The 20,551-nt window shown below is 39.1% G+C and overlaps 1 protein-coding gene across 1 annotated transcript in view; it reads right to left on the minus strand.

Moving 5' to 3' along the window:
- Positions 1 to 18,204, minus strand: part of ccdc18 (coiled-coil domain containing 18) — a 41,113-nt gene extending 22,909 nt beyond the window's left edge. Inside the window, exons 1-13 of the mRNA XM_038302461.1 lie at positions 18,100 to 18,204; positions 11,557 to 11,697; positions 11,114 to 11,220; positions 8,105 to 8,233; positions 7,931 to 8,027; positions 7,723 to 7,844; positions 7,240 to 7,519; positions 7,052 to 7,139; positions 4,870 to 5,078; positions 4,653 to 4,763; positions 909 to 1,040; positions 698 to 832; positions 537 to 614 (exon numbers count right to left, since the gene is read on the minus strand). Coding sequence (XP_038158389.1) covers positions 537 to 614; positions 698 to 832; positions 909 to 1,040; positions 4,653 to 4,763; positions 4,870 to 5,078; positions 7,052 to 7,139; positions 7,240 to 7,519; positions 7,723 to 7,844; positions 7,931 to 8,027; positions 8,105 to 8,233; positions 11,114 to 11,220; positions 11,557 to 11,688 — 1,620 coding nt within the window. The 5' untranslated portion in view covers positions 11,689 to 11,697; positions 18,100 to 18,204. The remainder of the gene's footprint in view (positions 1 to 536; positions 615 to 697; positions 833 to 908; positions 1,041 to 4,652; positions 4,764 to 4,869; positions 5,079 to 7,051; positions 7,140 to 7,239; positions 7,520 to 7,722; positions 7,845 to 7,930; positions 8,028 to 8,104; positions 8,234 to 11,113; positions 11,221 to 11,556; positions 11,698 to 18,099) is intronic.
- Positions 18,205 to 20,551: the final 2,347 nt, after the last annotated feature.

The following is a 20,551-nucleotide window of genomic DNA, read 5'->3' on the forward strand; positions in this document are numbered from 1 at the left end:
CTCCGCTCTCCTTACAGCCAAGAATGCCGTTTTATTTCGAGATTTAGTCAGGTTTTTGTCGTAGTTTGTGCATAAAATAACAAAAATCATTCGCTAGGTCCGTTACACACATTAGGTTTAAAAACATACATTGCATGTCCGTTAGATGCGGATAAAGAATGATCGGCATTATTTCACAGAGAATTCAATATTTAAAGGGAGAATGTGCAGAATCGTACCTTAGAAAAGTTTTATCTACTAATTTAGCAAAAACGAAACCTAAAAATAAATAAAAGTAAGCTAATCCGACATTCCGCTCCCAATAGAAACGTTAACGTGAAATAATACGATGCAGATTCAATGCCCTGGATCTAAAAAATAAAAATATATACAAAATTAAAAAAAAAAAAATTTAAAAATAGGAAAAAAAATCTGAGAAAACAACAAAGTTACTCTCAGGTTTTTCAAACTATATATATTTTTTTCAAAATGTCCATGTTTTTTGGAAGGTCTAAATAAATAAATGTTTAAAGAGGGTTTACGGACGTCTCCCAAACCTTGGTGGAAGACTGGGAGGCCTGGTCCTGGAAGCTCTCCAACATCTCCTGGTTGCGTCTGACCTCAGCTTGCTTCTCCTGAAATGATGTGAAATAATAATTCATCAGTTGATTATTGCCTCTGTCCTGTCAGCCCCCCCCCCCCCCCCCCCCCCCCCCACCTGTGTGAGCTGATCTACAGAGGTCTGCAGCAGGCGAGCTGCTTTCTGCGCCTCCTCTCGCTCCTTTTCAACAGAACCCAGCTGCTTCTCCACCTCCAGCATCTGAATGCGGGTCTCCTCCAGAGTCCGCTGGAGCTGCAGGGGAGCCAGAAAAAACGGTCAGTCCAGCTGGCCTTGCTGCTAAATAAGCTGCGCTGGGAGTTTAGAGCACCATGTCTGTCCTCTGCTGTTGCTCAGCCAGCTGGTTATGGTGGGACTGTTTCCACTGCTCCAGAGACTGCTGGTACTCTCTCTGCTTCTTGGACATCAGGGCTTGGTACTGCTGGACGCTGCTGCTCTTCTCCTGTAATCACAGACAAGAGTTGGTCTCAGCAGGTGGTCTGACAAAGTTCCCAAAAATTAAATAAAAAAATATGCAAAAGCTCTAAAAGAATTTAAAAAAAAGTAAATTTGAAAAATTATTAGCGTAATTTTCGGACTATAAGCCGCAACTTTTTCCCCATTTTTCAACCTTGCGGCTTATATAACAACGCGGCTTATCTATGGACTTTTACACAGGGTTCCCACGGGTCCTTAAAAAGTCTTAAAGGAATAGTACACCCAAAACATGATTAGCCTTCATTTTCTACTCACCCCCATGCTGAACAACACTCTGGAGTACTTTTTTGATATCTCAAATGCATCTGGAGATCTGGGAGGCTTCTTGCTGTCTGCTGACATTCAAATAATGGAGGTCTATGGCTCCCGAGGCAGAAAGGTCCATAAAAGTCCACAAAAAACGTGTCAATATTCCTCCATACTGCTCGTCCAATGTATTCCAAGTGTCCTGAGTGGGTAGCGTCCAGAATTTACTCGAAACAAAGTCATTTAGAATGTTTTTAGAGCATAAACAGTAGTGTATAGGATTTCCTGAAAGCGCGTTCACGAGTCTACGGAAACCGCGGCAGACCAAAACAGATGAAAGTGCGCATTCAGCTCGGCAAAGAACTCATGCTCTTCCTCAACACTGAAGTCCTCAGACATTTTTCTTTCGTTGTTTCTTTCTTTGCACAGGTAAACAGCACATTTCTTCTTCTACGCTTGCATTATCGGCAGAGCAGACGCTGAATGCGCACTTTCATCTGGTTTGGTCTGCCGGCTTCCGTAGCGTCCTGAACGCGCTGGCGCGCGCTTTCAGGAAGTCCTATACACTACTGTTTATGCTCTAAAAACATTCTAAATGACTTCGTTTCGAGTAAATTCTGGACGCTACCCACTCAGGACACTTGGAATACATTGGACGAGCAGTATGGAGGAATATTGACACGTTTTTGTGGACTTTTATGGACCTTTCTGCCTCGGGCGCCATAGACCTCCATTATTTGAATGTCAGCAGACAGCAAGAAGCCTCCCAGATCTCCAGATGCATTTGAGATATCAAAAAAGTACTCCAGAGTGTTGTTCAGCATGGGGGTGAGTAGAAAATGAAGGCTAATCATGTTTTGGGTGTACTATTCCTTTAAAAGGCATTGAATTCTTCATAATAAAACTAAGGCCTTAATTGGTATTAAAATGTCTTAAATCTTTCGTAGGTCTTATTTTTTAAAACATCATAAATAGAATTATTTTTATTATGATTTATTTTGTAATCTAATTAAAACGTTAAGATTGACTTTTTTTTTTTTATTTAAAAAAATATCGTCTCGCCATTATTGGTTCCGTCTCGATAGCGGAACCAGAGATGGCAAAAGTACTCACTTTCCGTACTTGAGTAAAAGTACAGATACTTGTGTTAAAAAATACTCTGGTAAAAGTGGAAGTACTGATTGAACTTCTTTACTCAAGTAAAAGTAACAAAGTACAGGCTTGTAAATTTACTTAAAGTATAAAAGTAGAAACCACTTTTTTCATGCCGTTGCCTACATTTTAAATGGATGTCTGCCAATAGGACTAGATCTCCGTTGTGTTCATTTTCAATCATCTCGTCGTCCATGCTACTATGCTAACGCCACCGCCACCAAGCTGCAATGATTTGCCACCAATGAATACCGCCGAATCTGTCGATTCATCTTGTAGTGGTGCGTCAAATGCAACGTAGATTCCCATCCAATTAGATTGAATTTGGTATTGATGACGTGAAAAATAATAACGGTAACTCCATTGAAATGATTCAAAACTAAAGTTATGAGCCAATTTTTAAACATGTAAGGAGTAGAAGTAAAAAGTCGCCATAAAAATAAGTAGTAAAGTAAAGTAAAAATATCAGAAAAATCTACTTGAGTACAGTAACGAAGTATTTGTACTTCGTTACTTCCCATCTCTGAGCGGAACCAATAAAGCGTTGTTGCTGGGGGGACATTTGGGAGATGCTCCATTAACTTTTTGTCTGGAAAATCTGAGCAAGTGTAAATGTAACCAAAATAGTCTCCAGCCAAGAGTTTCCTCCATGGCTAAAACCAGGGAACATACATGAGGCTCAGTGGATTTAGTGCAAGAAGTCATTCAAGCTCAGAACGATGGGAATTAAGGCAGTGGAGTCGCACATGCGAAGCACGAAACACAAAGCGTCAAAATGGAGTTACGGAGAAACAGCCGGTATTTCTCAGTTTAGTTCCACCCTTGTCTCTGCAACGCCTCCACTTATCACCAAATCAAACATACTAAGAAAACCATACAAAGAAAAATAGCTGCTAAAAAGACTTAGCACTGGTTATGTTGGGGCTTTAAAACTCATTTGTTTTGTTCCCTGCTAAAACAACGTTTGTGAATTCAGGTAAATAATTGTTCAAATATATCTGTCATTTGTGTGTTTTTAGCTTTCTTCCTGTATGGGAAGCTTTTCAACATTTGAAACATTAGTGCAGTGGTTTATGTTAAAATAAACCTTTGGGTTAAGTTGGAGCAAGCAGGTTTTTCTTGTGTTTCTTGTGAATTTGGTCTTAGATTTTTATTTCAAGTGGCATTAAGAAGTCTTTAAAAGTCTTGAATTTAACTTGCCTTATGCTGTAGGAACCCTGTTTACAGCTAACGGCCACTAGGGTAATACCTAAATCTATGGATTTTACCGTCCACCATGTTGACGTCACATTTGCTTCAACACACAAGTACGTTAGCCGCGCGCGCAGGAATGCGGAGGTCCTCCGGAAGCAGACTCTACCGCGAGTGGAACGACAGCGAGAAAGACGGACTTTGCGAGCTCAAGACAGTTTGTGTTAAAGGAATAGTACACCCAAAACATGATTAGCCTTCATTTTCTACTCCCCCCCATGCTGAATAACACTCTGGAGTACTTTTTTGATATCTCAAATGCATCTGGAGATCTGGGAGGCTTCTTGCTGTCTGCTGACATTCAAATAATGGAGGTCTATGGCGCCCGAGGCAGAAAGGTCCATAAAAGTCCACAAAAAACGTGTCAATATTCCTCCATACTGCTCGTCCAATGCATTCCAAGTGTCCTGAGTGGGTAGCATCCAGAATTTACTCGAAACAAAGTCATTTAGAATGTTTTTAGAGCATAAACAGTAGTGTATAGGATTTCCTAAAAGCGCGCTCACGAGTCTACGGAAACCGCGGCAGACCAAACCAGATGAAAGTGCGCATTCAGCTCGGCAAAGAACTCATGCTCTTCCTCAACACTGAAGTCCTCAGACATTTTTCTTTTGTTGTTTCTTTCTTTGCACAGGTAAACAGCACATTTCTTCTTCTACGCTTGCATTATCGGCAGAGCAGACGCTGAATGCGCACTTTCATCTGGTTTGGTCTGCCGCGGTTTCCATAGACTCGTGAACTCGCAGGCTCCAGAGTGTTGTTCAGCATGGGGGTGAGTAGAAAATGAAGGCTAATCATGTTTTGGGTGTACTATTCCTTTAAACATAAAAAACCTGCAGCTTATAGTCCGGTGTGGCTAATAGTCCGAAAATTACTCTCTTTGTTTGCAACAATAATGGACTAAAATGGACTCCGTATATGGAGGTACCTGCAGCTCTTTTTCCAGCTCGGTGTTCCTCAGGGCAGCCAGGCTGTAGGCTGAGCTTTTCTCCTGCAGCTGTTTCTCTAGTGCTGCAGCTCGAGCACTTTTCCTTTTTAACTGACATAAAACAAGAAAAGCAAATAAAAGAACAATTAAGGTTCCCATCCCTGCACTTGTTTCAGTGAAACAGAGCAGACAGCAGGAACAGGAGGCAGACAGGCACCTCTTTGTTAGCGTCTGTGGCTTGGTTGACTCGGTCCAGCAGCTCTGTGTGGAGGTTCTGGTAGTGCGACGCTCTCTGAGCCATCAGGGAGGAGATCTCCTCCTGGGCTCGGCTCAGGCGCTCCTGAAGCCGCTCGTTCAGGCTCTTGTGTTTCAGCCGCTCCGCCTCCTTCACCTGCAGAACCCGCAGCAGCTGCTGGTAGCCTTCGCCTGGCGAGAGAAGTGGAAACACCTTCAGCTTTTCCTTCCAGATCTCTCAATTAGAGCTTTTTTAGCTTTTATCTTCTTCTTTTATTAACTGATTCCTAATATTTAATGTTAACAGTTCACTTGTTCATGTGGATGATGTGATTCATCCATCCAATAAAGAACTTATACAACTTGTACAGAATGAGTCTGTTTCCTTTTAAACAAAAAATTAAAGCCTGGGTGAAAAGTTATGACCAGTTTCACTGCTATTGCTTTTTTTTTGTGTGTTTTTACAGCATTTTACCTTTAAAAGTGAATAAAAGAAATAAATCTTTTACTGCAGTAAAATAATCTCAGTAACCTTTTTATAAATCCAGCCTTATGCTTCCTTAAAGTCGTAGGGAAGCGGCTGTTCCAAATTCTTCCCAGTGGTGCCCGACTTCACACTAGTTATAAAGTGAATGTGATTGGTTGATTATCAAGGGGGCGGGATTGTTGTAGCGGAAGGTTCGCAAGCAAGTTTGGTTGTGGCCGGTTTGTGGGAAGCATCTTGCTAACCAGTTAGCAACTTAGTGCTAGCAGGTTCCCAATGGGAAATTCCATTGGGACCAAGTAGCACTAAATTGGTGACTTAGAAACGACGCTGTCAAGGAACGCTATGGACAGCGGAAACATGCAAGAGGAGGAGAGTTTAGTGTCGGAGGAGGTGGATGAGTCTCCTCTGTCATCCATTTTTTATTTAGAGGAGGAAAGCGGGGACGAAGATGTTGTGGAAGAGGACGCCAGGGCGGCAGAAGCTTGGTTTGGTGTAGAAGGCTTCCAGCCGTACATGTTTGAGCCCTTGCCTCGCAACGCTGCCAGTTCTGTTAGCTCTACGCCTGCCGAAGACACAGACGTCCATCCCAGTGAACACTGGGACGCAACTCAATGGGAAAGGAAAGGTTTCTGATTTCAACTGTTGCGTATATTAGCTGCAACGTATGAATCAAGATAGCCTCGTGAGACCATCCTGATCTCGCGAGCTTTCAAGGTTTCACTCGCAGATCAGTCTGGAGACTCTCCGTTGAAGAAAATTTGGAGCCGTTCACCAAACGAACGTCCAATCAGCGTTGGCTTTGAGGCGGGTTGAGGTGTGACGCAACGAGAAGCGCCACAGTTCGGTCTAAAGAACATGGCGGCTTCAGCCGATGAAACTAGCGTTAGCGTGGCTATCGAGCAAGTTTTATGGGAATTACAGAGTATTTCTTCACTGAAAGAAGAGCAAAACACTGCTCTGGAGGCTTTTCTCAGAGGAAAAGATGTTTTTCTCTTCTCCTGACTGGTTTCAGCAAGAGTTTGATCTATCAATTGGCTCCTCTTCGTCGTCGCTCTGTTAGTACGTCATATGCTTCGTTGATCTGATTGGTTTATTTGGCCCGTCTATCACCAACATAGGCCAATCAGCTAACCAGTATTTTCGCCCCTTCCCAAAATTACTTCAACGGAAGGTTTCCAGATGGATATGTGGAGCAAATCCATCTGGCGGAGTCAGGTTAGAATCAAGATTCTATGACTGAAAACATTTGATTGACAGATGACCGTTGATATATGATTGGCCGAATTTAGGTGTTCAGGCTGACGTAGAACTAACTGGCCTGCAGAAGATAACGAAAAAACCCACAGATTCTAAGACATGATTTTTTTTAAATAGAAATTTTCAAACATTTGGGACAATATGGTCTGATAAAGAAAACATTTATATACATGTTTAAGCCGGAATGATTTGAAATTTAAATAGAATTTCCCTACGACTTCAAGTCCGGACCAAAGCATAAGGTTTCGAGATAGGAAGAGAACTCCGCTACCATAAATAGTCAGTTTTCATGAGGTTCGGCTGCATTAATAAATGGAATCAATGTAAATGGAAGGAGAGATTAAACAGCAACACAAACACGAGTAGGAATTGCTGAAGAGGCGAGCTGACCCACGACGGTTTAGCATCTATGAGGACTTACCTGGCTTCAGCTTCATCAGATGTGCAGCTCCTGAATAGTCCACTGGGGGCAGCATGCATGGACTGGAGCAGAGCGGCCCTGCAGGAGCCTTGATGAACACACAGACATGTCCGTTACCCTCACCTGTTGATTCTAACAGAAACGAATCCTTGAGGATGTTGGTGAGAGGGTTTGAAAGCCTGGCAGACCTCCTGGAGATGCAGCAGAGCCAGCACCTCCTCCAGGCTGGCCAGCTCGGCCTGGCACCGCTGAGCCTCCCTCTGGCTCTGGGCCACCTGCTGCTCCTGGTCACGGGTCAGAACCCGCAGCTCCTCAGCCTCCCTGTGCAGGGACGCCACCTCCCTGGCCTCTACACCTCGTTCTGAGAGCTGCTGCTCCAGCTGGGAGGCTCTGTGCCCCGTCTGATCCACCTGGGCTTGGAGATGAGCAGCAGCAGCCTGGGTCTGTCTCAGCTCCTCCTGCAACCGACTGGATGGAGCAGAAAAACAAAACATGCTGCAGATTCATGGAGCGAATGTGGTTCTAACATCAGTTTCTCTCAAAACCTTTTTCTGATCAGAACAGCGGAGGAGGGAGAGATAACGTGAACCATAAACTGAACACGGGTACAATATGTTGTGAAAAGAAATTAAAACCGTTTTTTTTATTTCTCTATGGCAGACAGTTAGTACCCGACAGTGTGGTTCTGCTCAGCTTTCTCTCGTTCCAACACAGAAAACTTCCTCTCCAGTTCCTCCTTCTCCCTGTCAGACTCAGTCAGACTCTCCTTCAGTTTGGTCTCGCTCTCCATCGCCTTAAAGACACAAAAATAAAAACATTTTACGACCTGAACGGTTAACTTTGGCTTTTAATTAAATAAGATGGTTCTGATGATTCTACCTTTTGCAGTTTAACAGAAACCGTGTTTCTGTAATCTTTGAAAGCTTCTTTGAGTTTCTCTGCATTTTGAAGCGCTTGGTTCCTCTGCTGCTCAGCCCTGCGATGGGAAGATGAAACACGGCGTCAGAGCTCCGCGTCGGGATGGAAACCTGTGGCTGCGTGTGAAATCCTCGCCTCTTTCCCATCGTCGTTCTGCTGTCCAGTTCCTCCCTCAGCATCCTCAGCTCCTCGGTCAGAGTGGCGAGCGCGGCTTCGCTGCAAGCTGCAGCTTCCTGACAACATTCGGCCCTCAGCTCCGCTGCCCTACGAATCACACAGCACGCCACATAAATACAGTAAATACTGAGGAGTCCTTTTGGTAGCTCGCCTATAGAGAGTTAGGAAAACTTTTATTTATCAGGCAGACACCCTGTCTACTTTTAGGCTAGGCTTAAAACTTTCCTTTTTGATAAAGCTTCTAGTTAGAGTGGCTCAGGTTATCCTGAGCTATCTCTATAGTTCTGCTGCTATAGGCTTAGACTGCTGGAGGACATAGGTACCCCTTCTCCTTTCTCTGTTTTCTTCTGTGTTGTGTAATACCACTATATAAATAAAGTAAACTTACACAGACTTGAGGGAGTTTTTTTCAGTAGACGCCTTTATTCAGCTGAGACTACGAAGCGGCGGAGTCAAACAAAACAAATCGGGAGTTATTCATCGTTTTACTGAGGTAATTAACATCCCACGACATGAAACATCACCTACAAAGAGAAATCTAAAGCTACATTTTTGTTTGTTTCAACCAAACAAAGAAAATATTCCAGTCTTGGCTCAAAGGCTACTGTTGCCTTAAAGGAATAGTACACCCAAAACATGATTAGCCTTCATTTTCTACTCACCCCCATGCTGAACAACACTCTGGAGTACTTTTTTGATATCTCAAATGCATCTGGAGATCTGGGAGGCTTCTTGCTGTCTGCTGACATTCAAATAATGGAGGTCTATGGCGCCCGAGGCAGAAAGGTCCATAAAAGTCCACAAAAAACGTGTCAATATTCCTCCATACTGCTCGTCCAATGTATTCCAAGTGTCCTGAGTGGGTAGCGTCCATAATTTACTCGAAACGAAGTCATTTAGAATGTTCTTAGAGCATAAACAGTAGTGTATAGGATTTCCTGAAAGCGCGTTCATGACGCTACGGAAACCGCGGCAGACCAAGCCAGATGAAAGTGCGCATTCAGCTCGCCAAAGAACTCATGCTCTTCCTCAACACTGAAGTCCTCAGACATTTTTCTTTCGTTGTTTCTTTCTTTGCACAGGTAAACAGCACATTTCTTCTTCTACGCTTGCATTATCAGCAGAGCAGACGCTGAATGCGCACTTTCATCTGGTTTGGTCTGCCGGCTTCTGTAGCGTCATGAACGCGCATGTGCGCGCTTTCAGGAAATCCTATACACTACTGTTTATGCTCTAAAAACATTCTAAATGACTTTGTTTAGAGTAAATTCTGGACGCTACCCACTCAGGACACTTGGAATACATTGGACGAGCAGTATGGAGGAATATTGACACGTTTTTTGTGGACTTTTACGGACCTTTCTGTCTCGGTCACCATAGAGTGAGTAGAAAATGAAGGCTAATCATGTTTTGGGTGTACTATTCCTTTAAGAGTTTAAAAGGAATAACTACCGTCTCAAAGATAAGAAGACAGCTTAGGTCTAAAAACGAGCTTCTCATATGTGAACCTCAGTAGAACAGTGAGGGTAAATGCAGTGCGATTTTAAAATGGAAATTTTATAAATATATATATATATATATATATATATATATTTATTTATTTATTTTTTTTTTTATTCAATGTATAACATAGATGCATAAAAACCAGTGTTAAATTCTGTGTAAAGTAATTGATTATAATTAAAAATGTCTTCAGATCTTTTCTGGTTGATGATTTTTAATTTGTTACCCTGACCTAGTGGTTAGAGCAGTGCGTTTGTGCTCTGAGAAGGTTGCAAGTACCCGGTTCAAACTTCACAAACTCTTGCACTCTGGGTCCTTGAGCAAGACCCATAACCCCACACTGCTCCCCGGGCGCCGCACAATGGCAGCCCACTGCTCCCCGAGGGGAGGGGTTACATGCAGAGAGGGAATTTCTCCAACATGAGATCAATAAAGTTCAAATTCTTTCCTTTTTCCTTTCTTTTTTCTAGTCCTTATCTTTATTGTAATGATGTGTTTTGGTTTTTGTGCTCTTTCACACTTGATCTTGTGCTTTTCTTTGCAGTTTCACACGGAGTTTCACACTCGCTCACCTCCATTGCTTTGGTTTTGCTTGCAAATAATGTGCATGTGGAGAACAGTACCCCGTTCATATGGTTTTGTTACAGTACAAATACAAAGAAGGGCTTTATGTACTAATAAATAAATAAAAAGAATAGAGTAGGATGTGCTAGTGTTCTGGAAAAAGAGAAAGCGCCGAGTGATTACAATTTACAAAGACATATGAGACCTTATCCCTTTAAGAAATATCCCTAAGTCATCCAAAAGTAAAGTTTAAAAAACTTTTTAAAAGACCAGATAAAATTATAATTCAAAATGTTATAAAAGAGAAGAAAAAAAAATGAAAATATTTGGAAAAAGATAAAAAAAATTTGAAAAAAAAAAAAAAATTTAATAATTGAAAAGAAATCCTGCCAAAGTACGGAAGCCCAGAGCGGCCGTGTCCCTCTCATACTTTCCATGGTGTTTTTCTTGAGAAAATTTATTTTGTGTTTATTTTCTCATTATCTAAAGAAAGCAGTTTTTTCGTCATAACGAGATGATTGATGTTTGTTAAAACTGATTACATCATTCAATACCACAACAGCAGGAGAGCATTTATAAGTATACGTCATGGCAGCCTAAGTGTGATTCTGTAAATAATCCTGTGTTTAACTTTTTAGTATCAAGACGACGTTGTTGGTTTGATGATTTGCTTCCACTTCTGATTCATCACTAATTAGATCTATGCCTAATTGGCAAGATAATTGTCTCGTTATCTATCTCGAGAAAGCAAAGGAAAAAAAAAAATGAGGACGACCGCTCTCGGCTTCCGTACCAAAACAATAATGATCATTTCAAAATTCTAAATAATCACTGCCAAACCAAAAAGATGAAACTTTAAATCGTATCAAAAACGACCTGCATTATTGCATCAGAGCTTACTTTAGTTCCTCCGTCTGAGTCTCCAGTTCAGCTTCCAGCAGACTGATGTGTTCGCTCATGGCCGCCACGCTGCTGCTAACCCTGACCCTAGACAGGCTGGGACGGACCTGCAGGAATAAAACATCCAACCTCATCAAAGGAACTACTGCTGATATTAACAGTTTGCTTATGTAGCATAGAAATTACTCCTAGATCAGTGCTGCAAAGTCAACGACACATTTCAAGTGATTTTCTACTGAAGGAGCAAATCCTGCAAAGTCAAAGACTGGATGCCATCAGCTGGATTCCTTAGAAACTCTTAAACCAACCTAGATTAACTAAACTTGACTGCATTCTTTGATCATTAGGACCAATCAGTAATGTAGGATCTTTGCTTTGACTCTGCATCAAATTAACTGATTTATTTTCGCTGTAAAGCGCTTTGAGGTGAGATGTGCTCACACCTGCAGGATGGAGACTCCTGCTTCGCACTGCAGAGCGTCCAGGTCACTGATGAGCTGCTCCTCCTCCGTGATCAAGGAGGCGTTCTGCTGGCGCCTGCAGCCCGCTCTCTTCCTGCCAGGAGCAGAGTCCATCCTCACTGCCTGGAGGGAGGGAAGGAGGCAAACAGAGCGGGAAAAAATGATTTCCTTAACCATTACACAATAAAGCTAATAAAGGACGGCCTAACCTTCACCTGAGCTGCATCACAGTAATGAACACATGCAGTGTTCTTCCAGATAGGAAAGGTTGGATGGTTAATTCCCTCTGAAAGTCTAAAGCGCTTTCTGGACAAAGAGATGCTAACTTGGACTCATTTTTTAATTCTGCTGAATCCATCATGAGAGCGTGGAGAGGACGCATTTCTATCGCTATGTACGGACGCCAGCGACGCCATTTTAACTTGTCAACACTGAGATTGGCTGCAGGTAAAGAGAAGGTGACATATGGAAGGTTGTTTGGAAAAAATGCACATTTTAAAACGCAATCTGAAAATGGATATTTGAAAAAAAAAAAATTTAAAATGTAAAAGGTGTAAAAAAAAAAAAAAAAAATCTGTAGAAAAAAAAATGCAAGCATATAAAATTGGTAAATTATCAAACTTTAAAAATAAAGTTGAAAAAAAATAAAACAAAAAAATAGATAAAACACCTTAATACTCTATAACTATCCTTTTTTTCATGCTTTGGATCAATTTATGGTGTTTTCATCATGTTGTCTTGACTGTGTACGTGTTCTATGATGTGCTGTTTTGTGCGGGTATATGTTTATTAACATATTTTTATTTTTTTATATCCATTTGGAAAATTTTATTTAAAAAAAATAGATAAAACACAATAAAACAGCAAAGTTACTCAAAAATTTTTTTGAACATTAACCTTTTCAAAATTGCTTTTTTTTTTTTATTAAAATTTACAAAATGTGTTGTTGTTTTTTTCTTACTTTTATTTACAAAACATTATTTTCTTGCAACAGTATTGGAACAAAATTCACTCTACACCTAGTGCTTAAAAATTGACCTCAGAAATTAAACTCAATTAAAACTTTAAATTTGACATCAAGACAACATGATGAAAACACCATAAATTGATCCAAAGCATGAAAAAAAAGGATAGTTTTACAGAGTATTAAGCTGTTTTATCTTTTTTTTTTTTTTTTTTTTTCCAACTTTATTTTAAAAGTTTGATAATTTACCGATTTTATACACTTGCATTTTTTTTTCTACTGTTTTTATTTTATTTTTTTTTTTTACAGCTTTTGCAATTTCAAATTTCAATTTTCAGATTGCGTTTTAAAATTTGCCTTCCATATATCACCTTGTCTTTACCTGCAGCCAATCTCAGTGTTGACCAGTGAAAATGGCGTCGCTGGCGTCCGTACAGAGCCATAGAAATGCGTCCTCTCCACTCTCTCATGATGGATTCAGCAGAACTAAAAGTCCAAGATTATTTGCCAACCATAAGAAAAATACCTCTAAGAACCTTAAAATGTTATTATTATTATTTTACATGCAAGTTCAAATTATAACCCAAATTTGACCCAATCTGTGAATATTTTAAGGTTCTTAGAGGTATTTTTCTTATGGTTGGCAAATAATCCTAAAATATTCCAGTGTGACTCTCAGCAACAGATCTGGTGCTGCGCTGCACAGCTAAAGGGCTCCACAGCGCCACCTGCCAGGGAGGCGGTGCAGACGTAGCCCATTTCCCCTCATTGTTTTAGGTCAAATGTTTTTTTTTTTTTTTTAAAGCGATACTAGATACTGAAAAATCGATATTATATCGGACAGCTGAATCGATTTTTTCCCCACACACCTAGTCATGGAGACACCTCTACGGAAGAGGATTAGGGCCAGTGGAAAAAAAAAAGTTAACTGATTTTTAAATTTTATTTCAGTTTAGTATGGGAAAAAAGTCAGAATTCTGACTTTAATCTCAGAATTCTGAGAAAAAAGTCAGAATTCTGAAAAAAAAGTCAGAATTCTGAAAAAAAAGTCAGAATTCTGAGAAAAAAGTCAGAATTCTGAAAAAAAGTCAGAATTCTGAGAAAAAAGTCAGAATTCTGAAAAAAAGTCAGAATTCTCAAAAAAAAAAGTCAGAATTCTCAAAGAAAAAAAGTCAGAATTCTCAAAAAAAAAAAGTCAGAATTCTCCAAAAAAAAAAGTCAGAATTCTCAAAAAAAAGAGTCAGAATTCTGAGAAAAAAAGAGTCAGAATTCTGAGAAAAAAAGTCAGAATTCTGAGAAAAAAGTCAGAATTCTCAAAAAAAAAAAGTCAGAATTCTCAAAGAAAAAAAGTCAGAATTCTCAAAAAAAAAAAGTCAGAATTCTCCAAAAAAAAAAGTCAGAATTCTCAAAAAAAAGAGTCAGAATTCTGAGAAAAAAAGAGTCTGAATTCTGAGAAAAAAGTCAGAATTCTGAAAAAAAGTCAGAATTCTGAAAAAAAAGTCAGAATTCTCCAAAAAAAAAAAGTCAGAATTCTCAAAAAAAAGAGTCAGAATTCTCAAAAAAAAGAGTCAGAATTCTGAGAAAAAAAGAGTCTGAATTCTGAGAAAAAAAGAGTCTGAATTCTGAGAAAAAAGTCAGAATTCTGAAAAAAAGTCAGAATTCTCAAAAAAAAAAGTCAGAATTCTCAAAGAAAAAAAGTCAGAATTCTCAAAAAAAAAAAGTCAGAATTCTCCAAAAAAAAAAGTCAGAATTCTCAAAAAAAAGAGTCAGAATTCTGAGAAAAAAAGAGTCTGAATTCTGAGAAAAAAGTCAGAATTCTGAAAAAAAGTCAGAATTCTGAAAAAAAAAGTCAGAATTCTGAGAAAAAAAGTCAGAATTCTGAAAAAAAAGTCAGAATTCTCCAAAAAAAAAAAAGTCAGAATTCTCAAAAAAAAAGTCAGAATTCTAAAAAAAAAAAAAAGTCAGAATTCTCAAAAAAAAAAGTCAGAATTCTCAAAAAAAAAGTCAGAATTCTGAGAAAAAAGTCAGAATTCTGAGAAAAAAAGTCAGAATTCTGAGAAAAAAGTCAGAATTCTGAGAAAAAAAGTCAGAATTCTGAGAAAAAAAGTCAGAATTCTGAGAAAAAAAGTCAGAATTCTGACTTTTTCCTCAGAATTCTGACTTTTTTCCCATGTTATACTGAAATAAAATTTAAAAATCTGTTAACTTTTCTTTTTTTTTTCAGTGGCCCTAATCCTCTTCCGTACACCTCAACACAAACTAGACCATAAAAAATTGGATGTTAAAAATTCAAAGTCAACCTATTTAACTCTAAATAGAGTATTTACATCTATACTGAAAGTCAATCTGCGTTGGAATTAATAATCAGTGAAAAATTAACAGACCAGCAGTGTAACCTTAACTCTATATGGTGTCGATGATCCACCCGTCTCTGAGAGATTTTTGGGATTTTGACATTAAAATGACTTAAATTAACTCTGAAAAGTTTAAAGTGGCTTTAGAGAAAGTTTTCCACTCATTTTGAGTGGGACCAAAGGTTATCTGAAACAGAGTTATATGCAACTCTGTAGGTCTTAGAGAAAAAGTCGCTCATATTCAGAATTCAAACGTCTGAAAGTTCTTTAAATGTGAAATGATTCCATCCTGTTCAATAAATGATCAGTGTTTTTAATTCAGAGTAATTTTCATGTGAATGTGCTTTACTGGAGGCATCCATGTTTGTCAAAGAACACTACTGCCACCTACTGGTTTGTGACGTCACGGTGCGGTATCGGCTGTTGATCAAGTCCCAGTGCTGTATCTGGTGTTTGTCACAACGCGCTATTATCCAAGTCATCTTGAAAACATTCTTCTTCCAAATGTTGGCTACATATTAGGGGTTTTTTCTCTGGCCAGAAGTTCGATGGCAAATCCTCCCTCTTCAAGTTGGCGATCCAACGACCAACCCGTCCGTGGAGGATCAGGAATCAGAAAGGTGGAATAACTCTTTTTTTTCCCACTTTTACCCGATGTATTCCAGCATCCAGCTGCCATGCACGTGGGCATTGTCAGTTTCACTCTTTCTATCCTTCTAAGGCTAGGCTTAAAACTTTCCTTTTTGATAAAGCTTCTAGTTAGAGTGGCTCAGGTTATCCTAATCTATCTCTATAGTTACGCTGCTATAGGCTTAAACTGCTGGAGGACATAGGGAACTTTTTTTCATCATTCATTAGATGTTGGTGATCGGCCTGTTTTTCAGTGTAAAATATCTGGTGAACTGTAAAGTGCCTTGTGATGACATGTGTTGTGAATTGGTGTTATAGAAATAAACTGAAAAAAATTGAAACGTCTGGTTTTTTTTTTTTTATCTACGAGGTAGAAATGTCTCCAGGTTTCATTTCATAAATCTGGTCACCTTACCTTAACCCCCCCCCCCCATTTTTCTAGTTATTTTTTTTTTTTTTTTTTTTATTTATCCATCTTCTTTTATTTATTTATCTTACTCTATTTTTACTTTGGGTTATATCCATTTTATTTTCATATCAACTTATTCCAGATTTTTTATTGCACATTTGGATACTGAAAATAAAATCAACCTTGTTTAAAAAAAGGTTTATTTTCAAAGCAATTAAAGCTACAGGTCTTTGGGTTTTATCTCTCAGCTTTTTAATGATCCTGATTTTTTTAAAATGCTCAGAAAGGCATCAGTTTTTTTAAGCGTTGCAGCAGATTCTCAAATATATTTACTTTCTGGACTTTAACTGAGTCTTTCTACCATCTCAATATAACAAATATAACAATATAAACAAACCTCAAAAGCTTTAAATCAGTTTTAAAAGTTTACTCACCTTAGTTTTTGTCCCGCAGTCTAACTGTAGTTCATATCAGATTAACTCTTTCATATTTGGTCCTAATTAAAAGATTTAAAGTTGTCCTAACCTTCTGACTACCAGGAAAAAAAAATGTTGTCCAATCACCATTTTTTTTAAATTCCACAATCTTTGTAAGGTAATTAGAATAAGGAAAAATTTTTTTTGTGAAAATAAGTTTTTATTTTTGAAATATTATGCGTCCTCTACAGTGGACATCAGAACGCCATACATTCGAAATTGAACCTTGATGGCAACCAGTTAGTCCCAAAGAAAATAACCAAAAATCAATATAAGAATGAATTTTTCATTGACAACACTGTCCATCATCACAGTTGTTTTTCTTTTATGTGCTTAACTGCTATGATACTTTAAAAAGCAATTCCCCTTCTTGGAAACGCAAAGGAACACATTGCACTTTGTGCACATCACATATGTTTTGCTGGTGCAGCCAGATCTTCGACACCTTGACGCATGTGTTTCGTTCACCATCTCTGGAAGATGGATGTCACCGTAGTGTCTCAGAGCTGCATTTGGCTGTGGTTTCCACTTTTGACGTGGAGGAGTGAAGTCATCTTCACTGTCACTTCCAATACCTGCTTGGGCCTGAGAAATCAACTCCTCACCAAGGAGCAGTTTGAAGTTGAGAAACTTCAGTGGTTTCTTCCCCAAAAACTGGCAGTCACTCTTATACTGAAGCCATGAGTTGGTGATTGCCAGGTAAAACAAGTGGATGCACTGTCCATTTCCAAGTGCGAGAAGCCATTCTGTAGAAACTCAACATTCGGTCAACCAAATCCACGCCACCCATGTTGGTGTTTTACTCAGCAATTGCCAGTGGCCTTGACACCTGGACAAATCTTGTCTTTCTTGGACCATCTTCTGCGTCACCTTCAATCCAGTTGGATATGGTTTGCCGGGTATGTACTGGCGCACTGGGCATCAACCAGTAAATGGAACCATTTTTTCATCAATGCACAATTTCGCTGTTTTGGAGCTCTCTGAATTAACTTCCTCTTCTTCTGCCTGAAACAGTGCATCTTCACTTTCTTTATCAGACAACTCTATATTTGAGTCTCCATCAATAATCCACAGTAAAATTCTCTCTGGATCTGAGAACGACTCCCGTTCTTGTCATTTAAAAAATCAACAGAAAAAACAGAGCAAAACTGAGGAAGTAAATACAAATGTCCACTGTAGAGGACAATTTTTCAACTTTTTAATTCTGCTATAAAATACAGTGAAAATACTTTATAAAATGTTTCAATGTGTTGGTAAGAGACTTATTTAGAATATGCCAACAAAATTTTAAACCAAAATTTGCACAATAAAAAGTATTAGGCACTTACTTTTTCTCTTCCCATTAAACCTGCTTGTACTGATGGCTGCCATTTTCTGAATGAGGTAAAGAAAGGTATAAAAGCCCCACCCCCTCACATTTGGTATCATTGAAAAGCCCTAAATGTCCTCTGTAGATACCAAAAGTAATTAATTCAGTAGTATGCAGTGGATGGGAGATATTCAAGTTTACAAATGTCCTCTGCAGAGGACAAATTTGAAGTACTGGTAGTCAGGAGGTTAAAGTAAACTAGGCTAACAGAAACAGAGGAGCTCTAAACAACAGGTGGTTAGCTAGTAAACATTAGCCTTGTTTTTATGATAAAATGATTAAATTCAACATCAAGCAGAATTTCTATTCAATTAAACTTTTACCTTCAATGTCCGGACAATAAGAATCTCTAAACATCGAGCTCTGATCAATATTTCAACAAATCTTCGAGGTGTCTGGAAACTGAGGAGAACGGTTTATAATTTTAGATCCGCCCACATGCCAACAACCTCCCTTCTGATTGGATAAACGAGGCCAAGGCGAGAGGTGATTGGCCGAAATGTTTTGTGTCCGGGAACAGCGGCGCGTGTTGGTTCGAAGGGTCGAGTCGTTTTCCCTTCGCCGTCAGTTAAGTGGAATTAAGGAGGAGTAAAAACCTACGAAGCGGATTATTGCCACTGAAAAAATAGTTTTCAGGTTCGGGTCTGAACTATGGAGGACCAACTCTGCCATATTTAAAAATAAATACAGAAATAAATGCTCAAAAAATAAATAAGCGTACAATTAATTGCTCCCAAAAATACAATATACAAATAAATGTAGGTAGAAATTAAATTATAGAATGAGACATGAATGTATACAACTCTTAATTAGCTTCATTTATTCACCTTTGTAATAATTACCTTATTTATTGTCCCTTATAATTGTAAACTTTACTTATTTTATTAAATATTTATGTGCATGAGATATTTTTGTTTTATTCTTCCTTTGTATTTTTTCACCCAATTTCTTCCATGCTATTTATTTCTGTCTGTGGTTTTTTACATTTCTGCCTTATTATGCAGATGAGGAGGGGTGTGTCTTAGTATTGTATCTGTTATCTTATATCCGTTGGTTGCAGGTGATGAAGCAGACTGAAGATGTTTTATTGTTGCCTCCCTTTTATCTCCTCTTTCTTTCATCTTTTCTCCTTTTTTCTGTTTTTCCTTTCCTGTTCTACTTACATTGGAGTGTCCATATAATCTGTAATACTCCCTGCATAATTATAATAAAGCAATTTATAAGCATAAATCAAGCAGAACACTATGATGACAGCCATACTGCTTCACTTGTCAAAGTAAAATCTGTTGGGCTCTTTTTGGCATCAAGACAATTATTCTTATTGTCACATCGCCAGACAGGACACTGTTAAACAAAAAAAACAAAAAAAAAAATGCTTTCTATGATCTAAAATATCTTTAACAAGTGTTAATGGTTAAAAAATAAAATAAATTGTATTAATTTTTATAAAAATAAAAATTAGAAATCTGGAATTAAATATTAATATAAATGATGCAATTTCTGTATCTGAAACTCAATCTGCAGAATTACGGACAATTTTCCATCCATCCATCCATCTTCTTCCTCTTATCCGGGGTCGGGTCGCGGGGGTAGCAGCTTCAGTAGGGAGGCCCAGACCTCCCTCTCCCCAGCCACTTGGTCCAGCTCCTTCGGGGGAATCCAAGGCGTTCCCAGGCCAGCAGAGAAACATAGTCCCTCCAGCGTGTCCTAGGTCTCCCCCCGGTGGGACGTGCCTGGAACACCTCACCAGGGAGACATCCTAACCAGATGCCTGAGCCACCTCAACTGGCTCCTCTCGATGTGGAGGAGCAGAGGCTGTACTCTGAGTCCTCCCCAGATGACTGAGCTCCTCCCCCTATCTCTAAGGGAGAGCTCAGACACACTACGGAGAAAACTAATTTCAGCCGCTTATATCCAGGATCTCGTTCTTTCGGTCATGACCATAGATGAGGGTAGGAACGTAGATCGACCGGTAAATCCAGAGCTTTGCTTTTTGGCTCAGCTCTCTCTTCACCACAACAGATATGCTGCTATAGGCTTAGACTGCTGGAGGACATAGGGAACTTTTTTTCATCATTCATTAGATGTTGGAGATCGGCCTGTTTTTCAGTGTAAAATATCTGGTGAACTGTAAAGTGCCTTGTGATGATGACATGAGTTGTGAATTGGTGTTATGGAAATAAACTGAAAAAAATTGAAACGTCTGTTTTTTGTTTTGTTTTTTATCTACGAGGTAGAAATGTCTCCAGATTTCATTTCATAAATCTGGTCACGTACAGCGCACGCTTCACAGCAGACGCCGCACCAATCCACCTGTCGATTTCCCGCTCCATCTTCCCCTCATTCATCAACAAGACCCCAAGATACTTAAACTCCTCCAATAGGGGCAGCACATCCTCCCCAACCCGGAGAAGGCACTCTACCCTTTTGCGGCTTAAGACCATGGTCTCGGATTTGGAGCCACTGATCCTCATCCTGGCCGCTTCACACTGAAAATCAATCTGTAAAGGACAGTTTCACCCCTGTAATTCATCATCTAACAATCCCAAGTTCTACATATGACCTATTTAATGATTCAAGGAGACGGAAGCAGAGATACTGGGTCAGAATTCTTATTTGCAGCTTTACCGTACAAATAAACAGTTTAACAATATATATTGCGTATATATTTAAATATTTTAAAAATTAGTTAAGAGTTGATACATACAAGTTTTGAAATTAAAAGTTCCATCATAAATAAATAACTTTCAGTAAATGTATGTCGTTTGTGTACGT

This window comes from Cyprinodon tularosa, unplaced genomic scaffold (genome assembly GCF_016077235.1).
Source record: "Cyprinodon tularosa strain WSP-4 unplaced genomic scaffold, ASM1607723v1 ctg490, whole genome shotgun sequence".
NCBI lineage: Eukaryota > Metazoa > Chordata > Actinopteri > Cyprinodontiformes > Cyprinodontidae > Cyprinodon > Cyprinodon tularosa.